The sequence below is a fragment of the Cryptomeria japonica genome, chromosome 1 (genome assembly GCF_030272615.1).
Source record: "Cryptomeria japonica chromosome 1, Sugi_1.0, whole genome shotgun sequence".
Lineage (NCBI taxonomy): Eukaryota > Viridiplantae > Streptophyta > Pinopsida > Cupressales > Cupressaceae > Cryptomeria > Cryptomeria japonica.
This window is the reverse complement of record NC_081405.1, coordinates 180865577-180887072: the sequence shown is the minus strand read 5'-3', so window position 1 is coordinate 180887072 and position 21496 is coordinate 180865577. Positions and strand designations below refer to the sequence as shown.

At 40.0% G+C, this 21496-nt stretch overlaps 1 protein-coding gene across 1 annotated transcript; it reads right to left on the bottom strand.

Annotated features, from left to right (window-relative positions):
- Positions 1–1780: 1780 nt before the first annotated feature.
- Positions 1781–6184, bottom strand: LOC131873639 (uncharacterized). The gene is made up of 7 exons (XM_059216656.1): positions 3434–6184; positions 3245–3319; positions 2891–2989; positions 2723–2788; positions 2203–2459; positions 2046–2111; positions 1781–1939 (listed from the first exon to the last, which is right to left on the bottom strand). The coding sequence occupies exons 1-5, from the start codon at positions 4028–4030 to the stop codon at positions 2352–2354; spliced, it is 945 nt and encodes a 314-aa protein (XP_059072639.1). The 5' UTR covers positions 4031–6184; the 3' UTR covers positions 1781–1939; positions 2046–2111; positions 2203–2351.
- Between the last annotated feature and the right edge of the window lie 15312 nt (positions 6185–21496).

The following is a 21496-nucleotide window of genomic DNA, read 5'->3' as shown; positions in this document are numbered from 1 at the left end:
AAGGCTGCATTGCTTTTGCACATGATTTTTTGGGACAGTCACAAGAAAACGGAATCGAGTTGCCTGAAACCGAGAAAGGATTTTTTAGGCAGCGACAACACGACCCCATAGGTTCAAACGGATTGTCTATAAGTGCCACGGTCTCCGAGCTACACGACGTCAAAGTTTGACCCTTTTTTTCACTTTGAGCACTCAAGGGAAAATGTCGCTACGAGGTGCCTTGGAACGATCAGGCGTCTTGGGGAGTGAGACAAGGACACACCTAGTGTAAAACCGCCCACTCGGACGCACTCGCGTTGACGATTTGTTTCCACGACAAGCAGGACGAAAGATGCACTATTTTGCCACCTCTCATTGATGGTTTTTGATGTGACAGAAAAAATCTCACCACAAGAAAACGGAATCGAGTTGTCCGAAACCGACAGAGGCCTTTTTAGGCAGCGACAACACGTCCCCATAGGTTCACACGGATCGTCCATAAGTGCCACAGTCTCTGAGTTACGCGACGTCAAAGTTCGATCGTTTTTTCCACTTTGAGCGCTCAAGGGAAAACGTCGCTATGAGGTGCCTCAGAAGGATTGGACGTCTTGGGGAGCGAGGTAAGGGCACACCTAGCGTAAAAGCAGCCACTCGGACGCGCTCGCGCTAACGGTTCGTTCCCACGACAAGTAGAACAAAAGATGCACTATTTTGCCACCTCTCATTGACAGTTTTTGATGCGACAGAAAAAATCTCACCACAAGAAAATGGAATTGAGTTGCTTGAAACCGAGAGAGGCCTTTTTAGGGAGAGACAACACGACCCCATAGGTTCACACAGATCATCCATAAGTACCATGGTCTCTGAGTTACGCGACATAAAAGTTTGACCGTTTTTTCCACTTTGAGTGCTCAAGGGAAAACGTTGCTACGAGGTGCCTCAGAACGATCGAACACCTTGGGGAGCGAGACAAGGGCACACTTAGCGTAAAACGGCCATCCGGACGCGCTCTCGTTGACGGTTCGTTCCCACGACAAGCAGAACGAAAGATGCAGTATTTTGCCACCTCTCATTGACGGTTTTTGATGCGACAAAAAAAATCTCACCACAAGAAAACGGAATCAAGTTGTCCGAAACCAATAGAGGCCTTTTAAGGCAGTGACAACATGACCCCATAGGTTCACACGGATCGTCCATAAGTGCTTCAACTCTTCTTTTATAGGCGATTTGGATGAATAGGTGTGTCTCTTACCGTAAGGTCGACTTGTTATGGAATAAAACTTAAATGAAAACCCTACCTAAGTCGACTCATCCTTAGATAAATTTCAAATCTGCTTTGTACGCTCAAATCTTGTCTTGATTGGTTCTTGAAATGATGAACTTTGCTCCATAAGCATGATAAGCATGAGTTTATGAAATAATAACTTCACTCCAATCTCTTCATGCACAAAGGACTCAAAGCAAATTCACTCAATCAAAATAGACAATATCAACATTACTGGTGTCGGTGCTTGGGTATACACAATATGAGAAATAGATAGTTTAAAAGTATACGCCATATGAGTTAGAAGTAATGAACAAATTGGATCACATTTCATGACATATACACAATGAACAAGTTTGATCACATTTCAATAGCAAATAACTAAGTTTCAAGTTGTGTCAAATTTCATATATATCAATGAACAAATTGGATCAAATATGAAGTTTCATATATATCAAATGAACAATTATCGTGTACATATCAAAAAATGGCATAAATGCCAAATCGATAATAGTTACAAAAATGTGTCATGTGCCATGTCTGTCAAAGTTGATATATACATATACAAATATCGAATATATAAAAAAATTGGTCCTTCAATGACCACAATTATAACTATATGTCTATTGATATCTAAGACTGTGGCGGATCATAAAAATCAAGCCTCTTCGAAGCATTACGTGGCTCTGCAGGTGGCTGCACAAGGACAATTCAAATGTCAAATCAGATATATTTTCTCAATATAACATCAAAATAACTAAATACTGAACTTTAAATTGTTTGAAGTTGAAATGTTGATTACCTCATCTTTGTCTTCCGCAATTGGGTGAGGCTGAGGATCCGTGGGATGTCCTGAAGGAGGCTGTAACTGGTAAAACAACATTAATACATGTTAATAACATATATGTCAAATAACACATAATAACTAAAAATGAATAGACTAAAAAAATATAGCATACCGGAGCCTTAGATGGATGTGCTGTGGTCGTAGGAGGCAAAGTCACAAATGACTCAGTCACGACCATTTCCTATATCCATGGTAAGTGATCCAAAAGGAGCTAACTAGAGGGTTTCAACTCCGTTGTGCACTTAGTGAAAAGGAGTTGATCTAAGACAAACATAACTTTTTCCTTGGTCGTGTTGGATCCCATAATATACGTGTAGGACTTCTACTGAAATAGAATAGTAGAATACCATTAGGAAGTTTGGAAGGGGCCTGTAATAGGTTAAAGACAATCATACAATTTAATAACCCAAAGTTGTTGACAAACTAGATAAAACAAATATTTTAACATATGTAAAACAAATGCACACCAAAGCCTCGTATAGTTCTCCTGTAGAATTAGGAGGCCTATTCAAATCTGATGTAGCTATTACAATTTTCTGTATGAAAAATGATAACATATGATATAGACATAAAAGGATTTAGTTATTTCGAACAAGCAAGAATGCAATCCAAAGTGAATATGAAGATATCACCTCTTCCCTCTGTTGAACCTCATTGACATCAGGTGCATTCATTAATTCCGTAAACCCCATATGTTTCTGTATATAGAACAAATAAATTAAGCGCATTTATCAATATCTGCATATACATGTTTAATCATAATACATTTCAACAAATGAATTTAAATTGTACTAAATTACCTTCTGTCGTTTAGGTGTTCGAGAGGATATCTTTTTCTGCCTCGGATTGCTAGAGGATGGCTTTCTCACACGAGGTGTCCTCGAGGCAGGTGGGGTAAACTGATGGAAAAAAATTAACATAAGGGAAAAGAGCATGTATTTAATATATCACTTAAGTCAAAAATATATAAATCTAAATGGTATCACATAGCTATCTTGGCCAATGTCAATTGCTGAAAGCGTGATATCATGAAGTTAGGACATCTCAACCACTGATAAGCCCTATAAAATACCAAGTAATGATACCTATAATTAACAAAAGATATTTTGAAACCAATGTATGATTATATTTTTAACAAGCTTACAAATCTTTACCTCTGGTGGCGAAACTACTCGTGACGGTCGAGTCAACTGAAAAGTATGTGGTGTACTCCCACCACTTGCTGCACCCTGCAATGCATTTTATTTATGTCACTTTAAATTGTTCTAAAAATAAAAATTCATTTCTTTTTATAAGATTTAGTCACTTAATTGATAACATGTCATAAACAGAATTAAACGCACCTGTGTCTGATACAAAGGGTACAACATATTGATCAGTTCGTCGGTGAGGGCCACATGCTCTGTAGTGGAAGCATGACATCTACTCCCGCAACATGTACACAAATGAGATGTCAAAGCATCCTCGCCCATGTCAGTGTCTACACCATAACATACACCCTGGCAGGTGGGGCACATATGCCGAAAGGGCCGGCTCGTGCCAAATGATGCATCAGGTGTTGCTGATGAAGGGGGTGCCGATGATGAAGGAGGTGCTGCAGATGCTGGTACATCCTCTGCTCCGACCAACTGTGTGCCATGCTGAACAATGACATCAGTGAATGATGTAGCTGCCTGAAGAGTCTGTAATTCCATAGACTCCTTCAAGGATATATGGACAGTGACATGTACCATGGGTTTAGGTGTTGTACGCCTCCTATGTTGTGGCTCTACCACCCTATGGGCCCCAGGTCTATCCTGCACAGAGCCTCTCCCTCTATCCTGAAATTGTCGGATGTCAAAGTAATTTGGCTTCTCGCCGAGGATAAACTCACAATACAGCTTTCTCAAAAAATATAGAGGCACCTCCCAATTATTACAAGGTGGTTGGTCAAAGACCATATACCACCTATCCCAAAAGGCTTCTTTCAGCCTAGCATGAACACACCAATGTATAGGAAACTGAGTCGTATTTAGTTATAGGTTGTTACTGGTAACAAAATCAGTGAAAAGAGCACATATGCCAGCTTTACCTATGCCCTTTTTCTTCACTTGATCATATGACAACCCATCCACATAAAATGTTCGACATCTATCCCTCCATGAACCCCATTTCGTAACCTCCCTAGATAACTCATTTGCACTATTAGCCATTGTTTCTAGTGTTCTGGCGAGGGTTGAGTGGTGCTCAAGGCTAGAGGACCTCAACCTATTCATCAATATAGAAATTTGGGCATTATTTTGTGTAAGGCGATTGATGAGATCCTCTTGTGTGGCATCTACATGATCTAATGGAGGACGTGGAGGGTTTCGGGGTGGCGGTGGTTGTTGAGGAGCAACATTTTGAGGATTTTGAGGGTTTTCTTGTTGCTCTTGTGCAATGTTTATAGGGTTTTCTTGTGTTGCTTGTGCAGGAGGAGGTCTTTGTTGTCTATTTCGTTTTGGGGGATTGCTTGAAGAATTTGACATCAAATTAATAAAAACAAAACTTAAATCAATTAAAAAACCCTACTTCAATTAAAATGCAAACAAAATTAATGAAACCAATCAAATCTTACCTGTTCAACGGGGTGCCATTGTTGAAAATTGCTCTCAATGTTGGCAAAATCCAAAATAGTTGCAAACCCCTGCGGGTTCTATGTTTTTTTTCGCTTTTTCTTGCTGCTGTTCCAGGGGTTTTTGCGTTGAAAATGGCCAAAACTTGTGGCCTACACCCGAAAATAATGTTTTTTATGGCTTTTGAGAAATTTTTAATTTTTTATTAAAAAATAAAATGTTCCTCAAAACCTGTATGGGTTTTGAGGAACTTTGGGTTTTGAGGAACTTTGGGTTTTTTTAATTGTTTTTCTACAGGCTTGGTGTTACCATGCGTAGCACATTTTTGAATTTTTAGAACCCGCATGGGTTATGAAAAATTTGGTTTTTTTTTGGCATGTGGCCACTTTTTTGTTCACCATCTTAGTGCACTTACCCAAGACACACATGAAAGACTAGATTTTGCATGTAAAACCCAAGGAGGGAAAAACCATTGACAATGCCGATTCTCAATTATGGAATACCTATTAGGGTGACACCAGTTAAGGTGATTTTTACAAAGGTTTGCTCATTGCTAGAATGCTCACTACAGGTGGGCTCACTGCCTTGCTACAACCGCTAGGTGCTCACTGCCCAGAAGAAGAAAAGAAACAAAGAATCCACCATTGAAGCACAACTGCCACAATGCTTCAGTGCCGAAAGAAATGTTTGGCCCACTGCCTCTAGCACAAAACAACAACACTCAATCTCATTGCTCAACCACAACGTCACACAAACATGTACACATTTGCAGAAAATAGATCTTCCTTTTCAATCCACTTGCTTCTGTCATTTTTCACATTACAATCGTCCTCTATTTATATCCATCTCTTCAATTAAAAATCTCCCAAGTTGGCCAAAAACAATTCATCGGAACACAATTTGTAATAGGTCTACACTAAGCATTCTTGTACTAGAAAGGAATGAGAAGTTGACCACACCATAATGCACAACTTCGTTCAAAACAATACGTTATCCATACGCCACAAATGTTGGATAAAAAACAATCATTGAAGGTTGACCAGGCACAAAATGAACATATTAGCAACCACGACTTTGGAGCTCATCATCACGTCCCGAATCAAAATATCAAAGATAAAGACATTAATAGCATAAATCCAAAATATCATCATTAGAAACAAAAATGTGGAGAAATGCAAAACATTGGAAACACTGTCAGACATAATCACCTGAACATACTTTGAGAGCACAACTTCCAGAGCACTTAATCATAAGCATGACATCCCAAAGCAACCTCCAACAATATACCAAAACCTCATGACTACAACTGCAACATATCAGAAATGCGTAGCGCAAACCAATCACTGAATCACAGAAATAGAATGTTGACATCAATGACAACATACTGACATACCATCAACTTCATATTTGCAACACTTGTGACATGTCTTGTAAGAAAGTTACCCAAGTCATCCTTGAGTAATCATCAATTCATTGCATCAAGTACTTTTCATGACGTGGGCAATTTTTGAGGGCCTTTTCATAATCCCCGATTCTCAAATATGAGAATGTGTTGAACTAAATGTAATCGCTGCCAAATCGCATGACCAGGGCCAAAACGTCTACAAAAATTCTTCTGTCCAGTACCCTTTAATCCTTTTCACCAGTTTCATAAAGAATGCATCATGGATGCGTCAGAAGTTTCTCATAGGTAGATCCTTTCGTAGTTGAGGGAAACGATCATACACAAGAGAGCCCACCACAAGATAGCCTTCAACATTTAGGCTTGGCCAAACTGGCTCACTACCAACATGTACATAAAACAATACAGAACACAAACAGAACCATGGATTTTTCTGGTAACCTACTAGTTGCTCATGTAGGTTTTCGCTTATCAATGTTGCGCAGCCCACATACTTGTTCTCATCACAAATGGTCAACACAAACTGGCACATCGATTATTCATAGTATTCGGAATTACGCTTTCTAGCTACTCAGTGTAGAAGTACAATTATTTATGAGATATTCTCCCTGAATAAGTCTCTTTTTATTTTGGCGGGAAGCTTGGATTTGCCCGTTGTTAATTTTAGGATCAGACTGATAATAATAAATGGAAAATAACAAATGCAATATACATAACACAACAGTGCCCTGGGAAAACCTCCCTCTTGGAGGTGAAAAACCCAACAACAAATATCTCAGATTGTATTAGATCAAAACACAATAGTAGACTTACAATATTCCCTTACTAGGGCATAACCAAAACTAGGGCAAACTTATCTGTCATACATTAATCTGATTAATTATCCTTCAAGGGCAGATCACTGTCACTGTGAAATCTGGCAGCCCAGAATGAAGGTGATCGCTGATCTAAATGAAGTTCGCCAATCTGAATACAAGTTCGCTGTCCTTGTCTGATGAATTCACTGCACTTTGATCAGTCTGCCAGCCCTAGATAATTCACCAATAAGGAGATAGTTCCCAGGTCTAGGATGATTGACATGTAGAAGTAAATCGCTGATTGCAGAGATAGGTAATTCGCTGATCGTTTTATTTATTTTAGAATGATCACAAATTATCTTGAATACATATGAATTAATGCCTTCAATAGATCATAGTCGTCCTTGTAGTTTTGGTGCCAAGAATAGGATCAGACCTTAAACTACAAGTTACATATGACGCCCAATTAGGGCCAGACCAATACATGTTGACAAGTTACATTATTGCACAAGGGTTTCGCGCATTTAGGGCCAGACCTAATTGCTTTACAAGTTACATGTTGCCGCCCATGATTACATATTAAATTAGATCCTCATTATGGCTAAGGCCGACAGGCCATGTAGCCATGAAACGTGCTTGGTCGGCCCCTAGAAGACTCCGACCTAGCTATATATCAACACCCCTTCTGTCTACTTTTAACAAACTTTTATCAATACAACTGAAACACCAATCTATCCAATTCTTAAAGAATTCTCACCCAGACTGTAAAGATGTCTAAATATTGCTCCCTTCCTAGAATTTGTAATGTTGAGGCTACGAGTTCAGTATCAATTCTCAAAACTACAAACTCATTCAAAGTTCTGATTTCTCAGTTATTTGGGTGATAATTTTGAGTGCATGTAAGGAGTAACTCTGGACATGCAATAGCTGGTGGGAAACATTTGAGCTGTAAGAGCCCAATATCCATGATTTTCTATGCAATGTGAGACCTATCACGGTGCTATAATCTTTCTAAGACCTCACAGAGGTGACTATCTCCCATGTCCAAGTTTCTGACATCATCTAAGCCATCGTCTATAGTAGAAGACATTTTGGGCTTCATCCTACATGGGAGAAAATAGGCTAGGGCTTTTGTATCTATAATGGGGATTTAATTATTTGGTGGAATTTGAAGAGTGGGGTAGAGATATGAATTCATGAGCATGGCCATGGAGACCCCTTCCTAATTTCACTTGGAAAGCCCTAATTATTAAACAAAGTAGTGGGGGAGAAGGATAAATCTTTTCTCAAACCTAGTATTTATGTGCCTGCGAATTCACCATTAACATGATCTTTTAGACATTGTCTCATTTGCCACGCAAACATGCAACAAAGGTTCCACCAAAAGGTGGTAGCTCTATACATGCTTAGAGAATTTAAAACTTCTTTGTTTGGGGTGGTGTATTGTACTATCTAGCTCACAAAAATGAGCTGGCATTCTCTTCAAGAAGAGCGCCAATGCTTTTCCCACATTTTCATTTGATTTTTACATTTAAGGATCATTAATGCTTTATGTTCACTGATGCCATGGTTGAAACATGCCTGGAAAATAGGAACTGCTCATTTTTTGGCCATCGACAAAGATTGGAATCATGGAACAATTTAAATTGTGTGCAGAAGTTCCTAAATTTTGCGATCGGTCGATAACAAAGACAAGTGAAGGCCCTTTACAACTATAGTCAGTGACAACATTGCCAACCAGATGGCAACAAAACCATCTGGCACAGACCCAGTGGCGGCAACAAAATTACCTGTTACGTTTGCTACGAACCCTAGGCTGCTCACCGTAAGCATTGGTCGGAAGCCGATTGTGGTCGAGATGGAGATAATGGGATAAAAATTGACGAACACCATTGTTGACGGTGGCTCCGGAGTGAATATTTTACCGGCAAACCAACTCTGTGGCCACCAACATTGCACCTGGTCGATGCCAACCAACATGGAATGAAGCCCCTGGGGACACTCATGGCACAAAAAGTTGTCGATACCCAACACTTCTTCCTTGACTTCGTGGTCATACCATTGGAGAAAAAGGCCTATGGCGTGCTTCTAGGGATGGGTTGGTTGATTATGGCAAGGGTAAACCATAACTGGAAGAAAAACACACTATCCAACAAGAGTCAATGCCGAAAGTACGTGATCGACCTGAGAAATCAAGCCGTAAGTGAAGAATTGGCGTCGCCCGATTCAGACTCACATGACTCACATAACTGGGAATGGGGCTCATAGAATGGCAGGAAAAGGATGGAACCGGATGACGAACAGGTTTTGGAGCTGGAGGGATGCTCAGAGGATGAAACATGTTCACTTGCCGAGCTCTTCCATTGGCAGATGGAAGACTATGAAGTATTTCACCTCGATTGCCACATGTTGCAGATCTGTGAGATCGGGGAATTGAGTGCAAGTACGGATGATGCAACTTTTCCCCCTTAGTACGGGGAGTACCATGAAGGGGTAGCATAGGTGGATGATACACTTGCACTTTGGTTCGAACGAGACAAAGCCATCATGTACGAGGAGTCCAAGGTGCAGAATATGAATTTGGGGAATGATGTCGATCCGAAGGTAATCCTGGTCGAGGAAGATTGGAACTCCATGCTGAAGGCGGTGACATTTAAAATTTTCTTGGAATACAAGGATGTGTTCACGTGGACATACAAGGACCTGAAAGTGATACCCCCGGAACTGTGCATACATAGAATACCTCTCATATTGAGTGCCCAACCTGTACGAAGGAGGCCATACAAAATGAATAAGAACTATGCAGCAAAGGTGAACGAAGAAATTGAAAAGATGCTGGAGGCCAGAATCATCTTTAAGGTAGAAACCAATGATTGGGTATCACCAATTGTCATCTCCCTAAATAAGGAGGCAAATCAGATCAGGATATGTGTGGACTTCCGATGCTTGAATGTCGTGATTATCAAGGACCCGTCCCCAATTCTGTTCACTGACAACATTTTGGAGGAGGTAGCGGGCCACGAGATTTACTCGTTCTTGGACGGATTTTCTGGATATAATCAAATCAACATTGTCGAAGAAGATACGCTGAAAATAATGTTTATAGTGGAGGATGGAGTATATGCATATGATCGCATGCCCTTCAAACTGTGTAATGCCCCAACCACCTTCTTGCAAATTAAATTGCACATCTTTGACGGGATGTCGATTGGAAGTTTCAAGGCATTCTTGGATGATTGGTCTATTTACAACAAGCAAGAAACCCATTTGAACGCACTCGGGGAGTGCATGGAGAGATTTAGGCGGGCGCAACTGACCCTGAACCCCAAGAAGTGCCGATTCATGGTATCGCGGGGTAAGTTGTTGGGGCACATTGTGTGCAAAGAAGGGTTGAAGATGGACCTCGACAAGGTAGGGGTGATTGTGAACATGGAGAGTCCGATGGATGTCACGGGGGTGAATTCCTTTCTTGGGCATGTTGGCTACTACATGAGGTTCATCAAGAGATTTGTGCAAGTATCCTGTCCATTGGACAAGCTGACAAGGAAAGGAGAACCGTTCAAGTAGGGGACAGAGCAAGAAGAAGCCTTCAAGGAATTAAAATCATGATTGGTGAGTGCATGAATTGTCGTGTACCTTGACCGGGACAAGGAGTTCGATGTTCACGTGGACGCCTCTAATTATGCCATTGGTGTCATCCTGGCACAAGTGGGCATAGAGTGATCGGATCACCCTATTTTTTTCACCAGCCGCCTGCTCTCCAAGGTCGAGAGGAACTACAACACGACAGAGAAGAAGGCACTGGGAATGGTGTACTCGGTACAGAAGTTCTGTCACTACCTCCTTGCGACACCTTTTACATTTTATGTTCACCATCAAGCTTTGATGTATTTGGTAAATAAGCCAATAATCCAAGGACGAGTAAGTCGATGGTTGTTACTGCTCCAAGAATTCACCTTTACCATTGTGGTACGGCTCGAACTGACTCATGTCATTGCCGACCAACTGTCAAGGATCAAATCTGGAGAACCAACGGAAGGAGTAAATGAGGACTTTCCTGACGCTCACTTGTTTCAAATCACGATAGTACCTCCCTAGTACGAGAGCATTGGCGAGTATCTGTCCACCTGGACATTCCCTCCAGACATGCCACTAGGGGAACGATGTAAGTTCTCACTGAAAAGTAAAACATTGCAATTGATCAACGACCTGGTCTGCAAGATGGGGCCTGACCAAATCCTTGGGCAATGTGTCATGCATGAAGAAATTCTTGGGGTGTTGAAGGAGGCACACGATGGGCTTGCTGGAGATCATATTGGATTTGATGCCACAGCGTGAAAGACACTATTTGCAAGACTATGGTAGCCAACTTTGCACAACGATGCGTGAGAATGGGTTGTTGGGTGTGATACATGCCAACGTGCAGGCAAACCCCTCAAGCGAGATTTTATGCCCTTGTTTGTGTCCCAACCACAAGAATTGTTTGAACGATGGGGGTTGAACTTCGTGGGACCCTTGAAAGTGAGTAACATGCATAGGTGCGGGTCCATAGTGGTTGCCACAGAGTACTCGACCAAGTGGGCAGAAGCCAGAGCCCTTCTCGACAACACTGCCATTAGTACGACGAGGCTCCTATACGAACAAATTGGAACCAGATTTGGGATCCCTATCCAGATCACGAGTGATCGAGGAGTCCATTTTGTCAATCAAGTGATCCGTACGATGACGGTGGAATTCAAAATCTTTGACAACCTTTCAAGCTCGTACTACCCTCGAGCTAATGACTAGGCGAAAGCCACAAATAAAGTGCTGGTGTCTATCATCTATAAATCCTGCGGAGTGGAACGAGATGATTGGGAGGAGCGTCTGCCAGCGGTACTCTGGGCGTACCGTACCACTTACAAGGTGACCACGAGCCATACACCATTGCAGCTCATGCATGGCCAAGAGGCGGTGGTATCAGCGAAGTATATTCTACCAAGCCTACGAATTGCTGTTGATAATTGGTTGGGAGATGAGGAGAGTTTGAGTGCTCGACTTATAAACCTCACCAAGTTAGATGAACGCCACATGATGGCACAATGGGCGACAGAAGTGGCCCAACGTCAGCAGAAGTACTGGCACGACAAACATCTCCTGCGGAAAAACTTCTGTCTCGGACAGTTGGTCCTTAAGTATAACGACCGCAACCAACTTCGTCCTGGGAAGTTCAAAGTTCGTTGGCTAGGGCCGTATAAGGTCAGTGAAGGGAAGAATGGAGCAGTGAAATTGTCTACTTTGGATGATAATCCAATTCGCGACCCTGCCAACGACTCGATGTTGAAACTATATGGGGAACGTGATAAACTAGTCCTCTCAATCAACATGTTGGGATATGCCACAAAGGGAGACTGGACCATTGGAAGAAGTAAAGAAGTAGAGGAAGACTTTTCTGGTGGCTGCAAAGCTCTACAAGCATGGTGAAGATTGGGCTAAGCCACTCACATTCATAGAGGAAAGATTCGTGCCCAAGCAAGTTGAAGGCATCGCAGTACCCAGAATTCACAAGCACCTTACAAATGCCTACTTCGATGATCTAACGGTATGGATAAGGATCACAGGGAACTGGAGGAAGAGAGGCCCATACGAAGGACTTCACGAAGGCTAGATTGCGTACGACATTGATGAAGAAACGGAGGCTAAACGAAAGGCAAAACTTGCGGAGAAGGAAGAGGAGCTAGTCGACCTGGAGGAGGTAGACTTGTAGGAGTACGGTGCAACTTTGGGACCGTGTCCGAAAATGATATTGATAATCGAGGGTTTGTTCGTGATAGCGCTACAACCTGACGAGCAAGAAGTCGACCCCAATGCACTCTACCGGGTGATCCCTAACCTGGCGGGACCATAGCAGGTGGATGGCGAGAAAGTGACATGGTACCGACAGTATGGCGGTCGGTACATAGATCGAAGTTATAAAGGGGTGGGACCGACACCATTGGTAGACAAAATATGGGACTTGGAATATGTGGGCATGTGTTGTTTTGAAGAGTGTTATAGGAGACTACGACACGTATGTGTATGGCTACATGATTCAGAGATCAAAGTTTGACCTCAAGGAGGTTCCATCGAGGTGAAAAGATAAATGCAGGACCTAGACAGTGAGGATGATGCCGACGAAGGACTGAGCAAGAAGATAAGGAAGGAAGGAATCTGCAATAGAATAACACTGAGGAAAAGGGTGAAACGTCGGGTGCAAAAAGCTAAGTTGCCGAAACAAAAGAAGACAATCTGAGCTGTCGAAGAACAGGTGGTACAAGGAGGGGACAAGAAAAACAACCAGAAGAAGCAAATTGACAAGCTCTGCAGAAAATTAAAGGTACGAAGGCTACATTTTAAAAAGTCTTGCCAAATAAAAATATTAAAAAAAATTTCAAAAGAGGAATATTGAAGACATGAAAAGCAAGGGAAGTATTAAAAATTAAAAGGGAATGGTTTAAAATTAAGGAAAAATTTAAAGAAAGGGGAGAAAAATTTAAAGAAAGGCAAAAGAAAAGAGATTTAAGCCTATCTTGGCTAACACCAACACATGGCTGAAAAGTAATGCTGTTAGACTCATAAAAATCAAGATTGGAAAAGACGATGATTCCACGAGGCCTCTTGGGTGTAAGTCTGAGATTCAGGTTGACAACAAGGAAGGTGCATCATCTTCGGGCACAAGGATCAAGTTGCAAGTTAGTCGGGCATTAGTGCTTCCTCCTGAGGAAACGACAGTTCATGGGAAGGAAAAATCACGATTTCATGTTTAGGTGGTTGATCTAGATAATCCAGAACAAGGGCAGCAATTTGATGATGCTCTTAAGTCTCCACTTTCAGACTCGGCTGATGAGATCATTCCCCCAGTTTCCATTGAGACACCTCTTTGTCCTCTTGATTTGCTTATGGATGAATCTCCTCAGAATGCTATTCCCATTTCAGCATACGAGCCACCTCCTGATCATCAACAAAAGAGTGTGTTGGAAGTTCCTGAGGATATTCCTACTTGCATCCAGTTGTTAGAAATTGATACTTCCACTTCTGATTTTGAAGAGTTTATGAGACAATCTTCATACCCATTGGTAATTGAGCAAACCGTGGTCGCTGTCCAAACAAATATTCCTCCAAGGATGACCAGGGCGATTCAAACAGAAACTGCTTCTCCTTTGCCTACAACTGCTACTGATGGTAACTGAGTAACTATTGACAGTAGCAAGATGAAGGTAGCTGAAATTGTTGAACCCATTGTAGATAAGCCACTTGAAGAAATGTCAGCTGCTGATTACAAGGTTACGAGGATAGAATTGGGTAAACAAACGCATGACATGATTAAACATGATGCTTAGTTTTCTGTAGCTTCGCTGGTACAACGTGTTGACGTGTATTTTGTACACAACCAAACATAGACTAAAATACCTAAAGGTACCTTATCCTCTCTTGAGTAAAGCCTCTGAATGCTGAAGATATCGCAAAAAGGATCAATCAAGGTGACTTCAAGGTTCTTCGTTGTAGGATCTCTACGTGTGGATAAGCTGTCTGTGGTATGATGTGATTTGCTGGAATCACAAGGGGACTTACACTTGCTGAGTGAACGTATGATTTGCTGGAATCACAAGTCTTACTAACTTTGATTTGAAAAAAAGGAAAAAAGATGAGGGCGAGGAAAGGATCTAATCCTAATACTAAGAATGTAAGAGCAATGAATGATCTTTGATGAATTTTAACTAAGTCTTGTTTTGACGTCCCAGGACCATCTCCACAAGGTTAGTGCGATCTTCGAAGGAAAGCTTTATGATGTTTAAATCATCACTGCAGGCATAGACACCATCAGGCTGATGCATATCAATGAAGAAGCAACAATTGAAGTTAAGCTTAAGCTGAATGATTCCAGTTGACTACACAAGGCAAGTCTGCAATCAACAAACTGCTAGTAGTATGGATGTATGAATTTCACCATCAATCAAACACATTTCTTCCACTCATCTAATAACATGAAATCAAATATGAGAAGTATAGAGACCATGCAAATTGTTGAATCGACCCATAAATTTCACCATTTCTTCAATGAAGTTTTACAAGCCTTTTACAACAACATCTTGGCGACAATCATTGCCTTCTCTCTCTACTCTACTCTAATTGCTAGACTAATTCGCTATTCTAACTACCGACTCTAATCACTCTTCTTTCTAACTGCTTTCTATCTTTTACAAATGAAGAGTTGGGACTTATATAGTGCCCATAATACAATTCGATGGCTGAGATCAATTTGAGATCAATGGCCAAGATTCAACAATGAAAACCCTACTAATTAGGGTTTGTTACAACCATTACATAACATTTAACGCTCGAGCAATGAAATAATTGTTTTAATTGGACACATGTCTTCTCTGGAAAAATCGACCAATGGATAGCTGGGGTAGGTACATCGGAGTTTGTGCCACCCCCCATGAGTTAGGTACATTGAATCTGGACATGCGGAGGTGCACCACACTGACTGGAGAAGTGATGACTAGGATGCCACCTCGTCTGACACTTGTAACTTGGTAGATATTCGATTTGATGTTGTTGAGAAGCTAGCTTTAATTAATTCATCTGGAACTATCTGCTTCTTCAACGAACCCTTTGCTCTGACTTCTTTTGTCTCTGATGTGCAGGATGATGATGTACCTCGCCTTGTAATGCTGGATTGGAAGAGGTCGCCCTTGTTGATGTTTGATCAAAGAAAGCCATCCTTGTTGATGCTAGACTGGATGAGGTCGCCCTTGTCCTTGCTTGACCTTCTTGGAGGAGACCGTCCTTGATCTGGCTTGATTTTCCAACTCCGGGTTCTCCATTTGATGCCTACACAAAATATTAAACTTAGTCTTTTGAGCATCAAACCTTAAAGCATGAAATTTAAGACCTTTCAAAGGTAAAACTTAAGATATTAATTTGAAAAAATTCATGATAAATCAAGAATTACACATTTTCAAATTAATAATAAATGGAATTTGGATCTTCAAGACTTAGACTTTACAAAATTGCAATGGGATCACAATAAGCCTTGAATAAGAACTTCAAAAATGATTCTTCATACCTCCTCCTTTGAGTGCTTAACTACAAAACCTTGAAAAAAATGATGAGAGAAGACCGGATTTTGATGGACAAGGCTTAGTTTATAGTCCTCCTTTGGATGAATTACGCCTCCATTAGTCTTCAAAAGAATTTCGCCCTCCTTAGTCTTCAAAAGAATTTCGCCCTCCTTAGTCTTCAACACTTAGTAGAAATTCGCTCCAAACAAGCTATATTTCGCACCTCCAATTTGCTCTCCAATTTCGCACTTAAAGGAATGGTTGAATGATTTGAAATGTGAAGCAACACTCCTCCAATATATAGAGCGCTCACGTTCCACTTACCCATGAGGCCGACCTAGCAAATAAAAGGTGAAATAATAAATAAAACCTCAAAAGGAGTAGGCCGACTTGTCAAATAAAGGCAAAATAATGCCTTGTGCGCTCAACTTTTAATTTTTTTATTATTTAAATTAATTTCTATACCTCTAAGATGTTTATTTTGATTATTTCAAGGTACAAAATTAATTTATTAAATTGAAATGCCTTTAATTTAATGCGAATTTGATTCAATATCTCCAAAGGCCTCAAAGTTAGCAAATTTGGTGAATTTTTTAAGAATATCACTCTCAAATAATGTAAAAATGAAGGATATCACTAATTCCACCTTGGACCCTTGGTGAATGCAAGAAGCGATTATTCAATTTTTGCTCAAGATTAGCATTTTTCAACGTCCAAAACCTCTTCAAGACATTCCAACTAGGCCTTCTCACTGACTCGCAAACTTGGTTTTATCAAATTTTGAGGAAAAAGTATGATTTTGAAGTTTCTCGCCCTGGACCCTTAGGAAAGGTCAGGAGCGATTTTTTATTTTGTGACTAAAATACTCAATTTTCAAAGGCAATATAATATTCATCAAGTTTCTTGGGGTCCTTTTGCCTTATCTCATCCTTGCCTTGGCACAATTTTGAAGAAAAGTTGTAGTTTTTTGCAAAAATCGTTCTGGGCCTTCAGTGAGGGTCAGGAGCGCTGTTGCAAATTTAAGCTTGTCCATGCCTTGTTGTTTCTCCAAATTATCTTCAACGGATAGAACACACCCTCTTCCATTTATTTTAATCACAAAACTTGTTTTGTCCTTGCAAGAAAATTGTACTTTTAGAATCTAGCTCCGGACCTTAAGTGAGGGTCAGGAGCGCTTTTGCAAATTTAAGCTATTTTCTCTCACCTTTCCCTTTGAAATCATCTTGATAAGGAAGAATTTTCCTTTTTCATGCTATGAATAAATCTTTAAGCCCAACAAGTGATTAAATAATGTGTCTTTCAAGAAAATCGCTCTGGACCTTCAGTGAAGGTCAGGAGCGCTTTTTTTTGCTTCTTGGTATATTTCTTTATTCTTTAGACTCCCCAATCACTTCTAAGTTATAAAACATCATTTCTTCCTCCTATCCAAGTCAGGTTTTGTCTCAAAATTTCAAACAAAGAGGAGAATCTTGAAAAATCGCCATGGGCCTTCAGTAAGGGTCAGGAGCGCCTTTTGTTTTTTGGGTTGATTTCCTCCTTTGTTGACCACTCAAATTATATTCAATGGATAGAACATGCTTTACTTGATCTCTTCCAATCATAAAATCACTTTGATCCTGCAAGAACAGTGCAAATTTGAAAATCAAGCTCCGGACCTTCAGTGAGGGTCAGGAGCGCTTTTTGCCATCATGATCAAATTGTTTCACTTTTCATCTCGAAATTTCTTGGCTAAGGAAGATGTTATCTTGTTTCATGCTATGAATAAATTCTCATGTCCAAAAAATGATAAAATAGTGTGTCCACAAGAAATTCGCCCGGGGCCCTTAGAGATGGTCAGGAGCGATTTTGATTTGTTGCCCAAAATTCATCATCTTTAATGCCTTCCAACCTTCAATTTGCATCAAGTGATGTCTAATCTTCTCTCTGGGAGACCCTGCACAAAACAAGTTAGCCAAAATTAGTGCTAAAATAAACTTAAATAAGATTTTCGCCCTGGACCCTCAAAGAGGGTCAGGAGCGAAATTTACAATCTAGGCTAAATTGTTCAATCTTTTAGTTTCAAACTACTTCACAGGGCAAGGTAAGATCATTTTCAAAGCCAGGAACAAGATTTCAAATTCAAGCGAGTTGGCAAACGAAATCTACAATGAATTTCGCTTTGGACCCTCAGCAAGGGTCAGGAGGGAAAGTTCTAATTTTGGCCAAAATTCTTCATTTACTCATTTTTCATTCAAACAAGTGTTTCGTCCTCAAAGATGCCTTGCAAGTCAAAATTTGGTAGAATAAGGCCAGGAATGAGTCCTAGTTTGATTTTCGCCTTGGACACTCTGGAAGGGTCATGGGCGAGATTCGCTTTGGACCTCCTGAGAGGGTCAGGAGCGAAATTTGACTTTTTGAACTCTCTATCAGGATAATTTTATGGAATATAACATTTAAGTATAAGAAAGATGAAAGATAAGTTATATTCCATATATACTTTCAGGATGTTTGAGAGTGGTTTCAAACCTCCAGGAGCTATATTGCAAAATCTAATTTTTGGAGGTTTTTCAGTTTCCAGACTTAGTCAAATTTCAGGATCAGGACATTCCAGACTTAGCCAAATTTCAGGATCAGGACTTTCCAGACTTAGCCAAATTTCAGGATCAGGACATCACTCAAGCAGGACCTGCTATCTAGGTGATCCCCTTGGCGACACTCAAAATGCAAAGGCCAACTGACAAAACCGTAAAAAACCTAAAAACAAACCCTAGAAAGCAAAAAAGCAGGGGTCCCCATTCGCAATGGGGCGATGTGTGAAATGGTCACAACACAACGGTGTGATGAACTTCTAGCAAAGAAAGAAAAGCTAGAAGAGGAAAACTGACAACTTATGGCAACTGTTCATAAAATGACAAAACCTGCTGCTGAAGGGAGTAACTCCATAGGTTCTTCTGGTTTCTAAGAATTAATTCGTGGAGTTGAAAGGGCTGCTCAAAAGGTATAAGCATTGGATTCCTGGGTTGATCAACTTCATGATCTATGTGCACTGGTGATAAAAGACATTTTTCAGATGATGTCTAAGTTGGAGGCCATTGAGGAAAAATTGGATCAAACTTCCGATAATTTCAAAAAGAATCTGGAAAGTGTTGAAGAGAGTTTGACAATTTGGCGTACCATGCCCCAACAATAGTTGAGTGTTCTACAGGAGCATGCCATCATCTCTTCTAGGGTCATGTACTTGGAATTTGAAGAGCTTTTGGAAAACAAGGGCCTTGTTCTTAAATCCCTGATTGAGGAGATCGGTGATGCAACGAGATTCCGGGGTGAAGATTTCTGAGATATTGTCTCACATTGTGAAAGGGCCCCTTGCAACAAATTAAGTCAGGATGGAGAGCTGATTCCAGAAGAAGAAGTTCTTGCTGATTTATAGATGAGGAATCATAATGAATGGAGGAGTGAACAATTCTCGGCCGCTTCAATTCAAATGTTGATGAAACAACAAGTCTTTTTGCATGAAATCCAGTCCATCTTGGATAAAAACAGCTCTGCGCTCCTCCGGTGTCATGATACTATTGTGAAGACCATGGTTGTTGCCAAGAACACCCATGAACTGGATTCTGAGGAACTACAAATGATCATCCAGAATTTTAAAGGATTCGTGTCTTCACGTGCTGCAACTTAAGTGTTTTTCAACACTTTGTTGTATTTTTCCACTTTTGTAATCTTTAGTTGTAATTTTCCTTTCAACAAGTTACATGTAAAAGTATTTTTTGTAAAATGCAAGTTAACTCATTACTTTCACTTCTGTAATTACATGTAAGGCAACTACAAGTTGTATTCAGTTAGGACTGTAGTTAGAATAAGTCTTAGTTAGTTATTGAATAAGTCTTGGTGGTTGAGAGAATTTCTCAAGTTTGTTAGGATTCTCCCACCTTTTTCTCATGACTCCTCTCCTATAAATACTTCAGGGGTCTATTGTAATCTTTATCTTTGGGAAAGCAAGCAAAAACTCTGTCAAATTTGCAGCAATGAAATCTTTGAACTTTTATGTGTAAATTGAAAAATTGAAATTAATAGAAGAAAATTACTCAAGCTTTGAGTCTTTGTGCTATATTCTTGAGTTGGTGTTCAATATCTCCTTCCTTGCAAGTGTTTCTTTGAGAGCTTAATCGAATTTGATTTGCAGTCTTTGAGCTGCAAGTATTGAAGATTAATTTAGTTAAAGTAGAAGTTCTACTGGAAAAAGTATTAAGACTTTGTTCTTACACTTGTTCTTAACAGAATTTAGAAGTAGATTTTGTGAGAAATAGCGGTGAGTCTTTGAGCTTACACTACTTGTCATTGTTTTAAGAAGAACAAAATAAGAAATTCTAGTCTTTGAGCTGTTAAAACTTGTCCTTTATAGCATTAGTATAGAAAAGAATATATAGGACTTCATATAATCAAGTCTTTGAGCTTGATATTGCTGTCTCGTCCCGAAGGAAGAGACCGAAGTCTTTGCGCTTTCAGGAAACTTCATTTCCTTTCTATCATTTCATTTGAAAGTGGTTATTGCTGTTTATATTCAATCGCTATCTTTTTCTGTGAAGAGAAAAGGATATTGTCTTTCTTGAAAGAAGAAGAAAGATTGTTGTCCCATCCTATTTTATTTTCAAAGTTGTAGTTAGATATAGGGAGCCTTCCCTTAATTAGGAGAGTTTTACTCACATGATGTGGTTGAAACCACAATTTTGTATATTTCCCAAGTGTACAAAATTTTCAACCAACAAAAACTAATCTCAACTCTTAGGTAATAAAAAGGATATGAATGAAGTATTGGGATATGTCCTTAGGCAGTTGTAATGCCTGCCTTCTTGGAACCCATCATGGTTCCAACCCTTACCAGGGAAATCGATGGATAATTTGACTCCGTCTTGGATGTAGTATCTTACATCAATTCCTTGCCTTGGATGATACATCTTATCATCGAAGTATACTAGAGAGGACCGACAAGATCCATCTCTTTTTGGGTGAGCTTCCGACACCCAAGCCTTTAACATATATGCATATGAGTACACAGTATATATTGCCTACCAGGGATTATCATAATCCCCAAATTAGGCTAAGGGAATTTTCTCCCAATAGCCTCCATCACATAGCCAAATTATTGTTATTCATATAACATTTTATATTTCATTATCATTTTTAATTAATTGTTCCAGCTTGCCTCTACATATTCTTTAATTACTATTATTGATCCTACATACATACATATATCCTACATACATACATATATATATATGTGTGTGTGTGTGTGTGTGTGGATACACACACATACATATATTTGTATATATACATGAGACACTATTATGATAAAACTCTGTCAAAGAGATTGGTATACTATCACATACGACAAAACCATCATAAATATACATGTGTGTGTGTGGCACACACGTCCACACACATATATATCCCCGTGGCATGTAATTCCACCACTTACCTTTTTCGCAGTCCACAGCCTCCTTTAATAGTCATGACATAATTGTTATTCCTTTATGATCATGCAGTGAAG

Bases quoted from the DNA above. Each gene is read 5' to 3' on its own strand.
- LOC131873639 (XM_059216656.1), bottom strand. From the start codon at position 4,030: ATGGTCTTTGACCAACCACCTTGTAATAATTGGGAGGTGCCTCTATAT. The intron at 3,320-3,433 runs GTGCGTTTAATT...AATGCATTGCAG, and splicing joins ACCCTTTGTATCAGACACAG to GGTGCAGCAAGTGGTGGGAG. The intron at 2,460-2,722 runs GTGATATCTTCA...AACCTATTACAG, and splicing joins AGGTTCAACAGAGGGAAGAG to GCCCCTTCCAAACTTCCTAA.